We start from the raw sequence: 3,372 nt of genomic DNA on the forward strand, positions 1-3,372 counted from the left end.
GAGTGTGCCTTTCTGTATGTGCACCATGAGTGTGCCTTTCTGTATGTACACCATGAGTATGCCTGGACCTTCAAAGATCAAAAAGGAGGTTAGATCCTCTGAGAGCAGAGTTATAGATGGCTGTGAACCACCCTGGGGGTGATGGGAACTTAACCCAGGTCCTCTGCAGTAACAAGTGCTCTTAAATGCACTGAGCCATCTCTACACCCACATACATATGTACATATCACACACATACACGTACATATACACATATACATATATGGTGGCATTTGTATGCACTAATGGGCTGCTTTATGACTTGACTGTGTGTGTGAAGCACATAACGAATAGCATATAAACCATAGCTACCATTTAGGGACTAATAGTAGGGACTCGTCTGTTCATCTAAATAATTTATTTTAAATTTTTCCTTATGGTAGAATGTACTTAAGACATTTTAATCGTCTTGAAAGTTACATTTCAAGTTACATTAGTGTGGTGGTAGCCATTATACCCCGCCTTACAACCACTAAAGACTGATCTCCCACTTGCCTTCCCTCTATCCCTCTGTGCACCGTCTTCCAGCCTTTTGAGTCTACCCACTCTCGGTTCCTTAGGTAGATAAAATCAGATTATGTTTGTCCTTTTATGTTTGAGTTGGTTTTCTTTTCACTGTTTATCCATGTTCTAGAAAGTTTACAACTTCTTTCCTTGTGTTTAAACCTTTTATTTGTGACTTGTTTGTTGATAGCAGACTGATCTGGATTGTTCTGCCTTTGGCTGTTGTGAACAGTGCTGCTGCGGATACTGGTGTGCCAGGCATGCGTTTCTTCCTGGAACTAGCATTGGTGATGAAGCGAGTGTTCTCCCACACAGCTCCATCCCTGGCCCCGTACAGTCATCCTGTGTTTACGTTTCTGAGCAGCCATCATGTTCTTCACAGCAGCATTTTATCATTCACATTCCCAGCAGGAACACACAGAGTCACAGTTCTCTCATGTCCTCAAAACACTTGTTGTTTGTCATTTTAAAATATCTTTAAAAAAGTAGTTCATAGCATAAATTTTAAAAGGTCTTGTATACCCCTTTAATCTTTAATAAAAAGATGAGTGCAATTAAGCTGACTGGATATGAAATGTGTTTTCAGAGTGGGCTTCAGTTTCTAAATGTGACTTTGTTTTCTAGAGTGTTCTGGAACAAGATGCATTCCACAGGTCACTCTTGGCCTGCTGCCTTGAGGTTGTGGCTTTTTCCTATAAGCCTCCTGGGAATTTTCCATTTATTGCTGAAATATTTGATGTACCACATTATCATTTTTATAAGGTATTTAAAAATTATACTGGTGATTATGAGACTAACCTCTTGTTATCTACCTTGCTCACATTAAACATATAAATCTATTAAAAACTTAATAATCTCTACGTAGAGAACAAAGGAGAGTCTTTGACCTGCATAAATTCTCGTAATATATAGTAGTATGGCAGATCTCTTTTGCCTGAAACATTCAGTGATTTTTTTTTCCATCATCTGTCAAAGGACTCCAGAGTACTCTGATTGAAGACCTAAGTCGGTGGGTAGGGAGCAGACGTGCTGGATTACACACCTAAAACCCAGCACTTGGAAAGCTTAGGCAGAAGGACTGCAGATTTGAAATGGGCTAGAGATTAGCAAGGGATCTCAGAAAGGAAAGAAAGAAGAGAAACAGGTACAGAGGGGTAAGAAGAGGGGATGCTGGGACTAGGGGAATGGTTCAGCAGTCCTTCCTGCTCTTGCAAAGGACCTTAGTTCAGTTCCCAGCCCCCATATCAACTCCAGGTCCAGAAGACCTGAAACCCATTTCTGACCTCCTTCCCATCCATACACAGGGCATATAAACACACACACACACACACACACACACACACACACACACACACACACACACACACAAACGGATGAAAATAAATCTTCATTAAACAGCAGCATTCACGTCACTAATGTTGTATAGCTTGTATATGTCTTTCTCATTTATGAAAGTTTAACACTGGAGATATCTTTCAGGAAAAGAAATCAGTTTTCTATTGTCCTACTTATTTATTTTTGAGACAGGGCATCACCTAGACCAGGCTGGCATCAAACTCAAGGAATACTTGAAACTTTTGATTCTCTGGCCTCTACCTCCTGAGAGCTAGAATTACAGGCATGAGGCACCCCCTTCCCCCCCACACTCTGCTGATGGTCAGAGACTTTTATTAGTTCTGTGTTATTGATACTTGAAAGTGAGCCCATAGCCTTAAGCATTCAAGCACACACTCTATTTCTGAACTCTACATCCACTTTTTATACAGAAACCTAAAAGTACTGTTTTCAGGTTCAATGTATAAGGTATATTTTGTACAAAATATTTTATATTATTCATATGTGTAGATTATTTACAAAAACTATAAAAGGATGAGCAGCTTGCTACACATGGCTTTATTAAACTTGTAACTTCTGATAAATTATGTGAATATTTAAAAATATTTAGATACTTCATTTTGCTTTTATACTTTTGCATGCACAGTCATAGTAATTGCTACTCAATAAACTGGGCACTTTCTTTATTGCAGGTAATAGAAGTATTTATTAGAGCAGAAGATGGCCTTTGCAGAGAAGTGGTCAAACACCTCAATCAGATTGAAGAACAAATTTTAGATCATTTGGCATGGAAAACCAAGTCCCCACTGTGGGACAGAATTAGAGATAATGAAAACAGAGTCCCTACATGTGAAGAGGTTTGTGACAATATCTTAGCATCTTTCTGTAAGGGAAGCGCGCGTCAGTATTGTTTATAGCCCCAATGCTACAGAGAGTGTTTGGAGCTAGCTAGGGTCTGCCCTTTGGGATGTAGAGTTTTGCAGTGTGGTTAATGGTTTATTCCTCTATCAAAGGGAACCTGTAACTACCTCAAGGTTTCCATGACAGTAAAAATTGAGACTGCTATTCTGACACTCCATAAGGTACACTGGCTCAGATATGGTCTTCATATTGGTTTTGAATCTTTTAAGACTGAGAATTTTAGCTTTAGTAATTTTATTAAGAAATAACTAATTGGACAAAAATTGTTTCCTTTTACTTTAGATTGTTACTATCTGTCTCTGTCTTTTTCTTCCTTTCCCTTTCCCCTTTCCCCTTTCCCCTTTCCCCTTTCCCCTTTCCCCTTTCCCCTTTCCCCTTTCCCCTTTTCCTTTTCCCCTTTTCCCTTTCCCCTTCTCCTTTCCCCTTCTTTCCCCCTCCCCCTCCCTCTTCCCCCTCCCTCTTCCCCCTCTTCCCTTTCCCTCTCCCCCTTCTTCCCCCTTCCCCCTTCTTCCTCCTTTCCCCTTCTCCCCCCTTTCCCCTTCTTCCCCCTGTTACTATCTGTCTCTGTCTTTT

At 40.2% G+C, this 3,372-nt stretch overlaps 1 protein-coding gene across 5 annotated transcripts in view; it reads left to right on the forward strand.

Annotated features, from left to right (window-relative positions):
- The window catches only part of Rbl2 (RB transcriptional corepressor like 2), a 51,348-nt gene that overhangs the window by 29,151 nt on the left and 18,825 nt on the right, over positions 1-3,372 (forward strand). For 4 of the 5 annotated variants that reach the window (XM_028788212.1, XM_028788213.1, XM_028788214.1 and 1 more), the window contains exons 12-13: positions 1,168-1,305; positions 2,571-2,735. In XM_028788212.1, the coding sequence (XP_028644045.1) occupies positions 1,168-1,305; positions 2,571-2,735 (303 nt within the window). The remainder of the gene's footprint in view (positions 1-1,167; positions 1,306-2,570; positions 2,736-3,372) is intronic. The other variant, XM_028788216.1, reaches the window with a different exon arrangement.

This window comes from Grammomys surdaster, unplaced genomic scaffold (assembly GCF_004785775.1).
Source record: "Grammomys surdaster isolate TR1022 unplaced genomic scaffold, NIH_TR_1.0 125739, whole genome shotgun sequence".
Lineage (NCBI taxonomy): Eukaryota > Metazoa > Chordata > Mammalia > Rodentia > Muridae > Grammomys > Grammomys surdaster.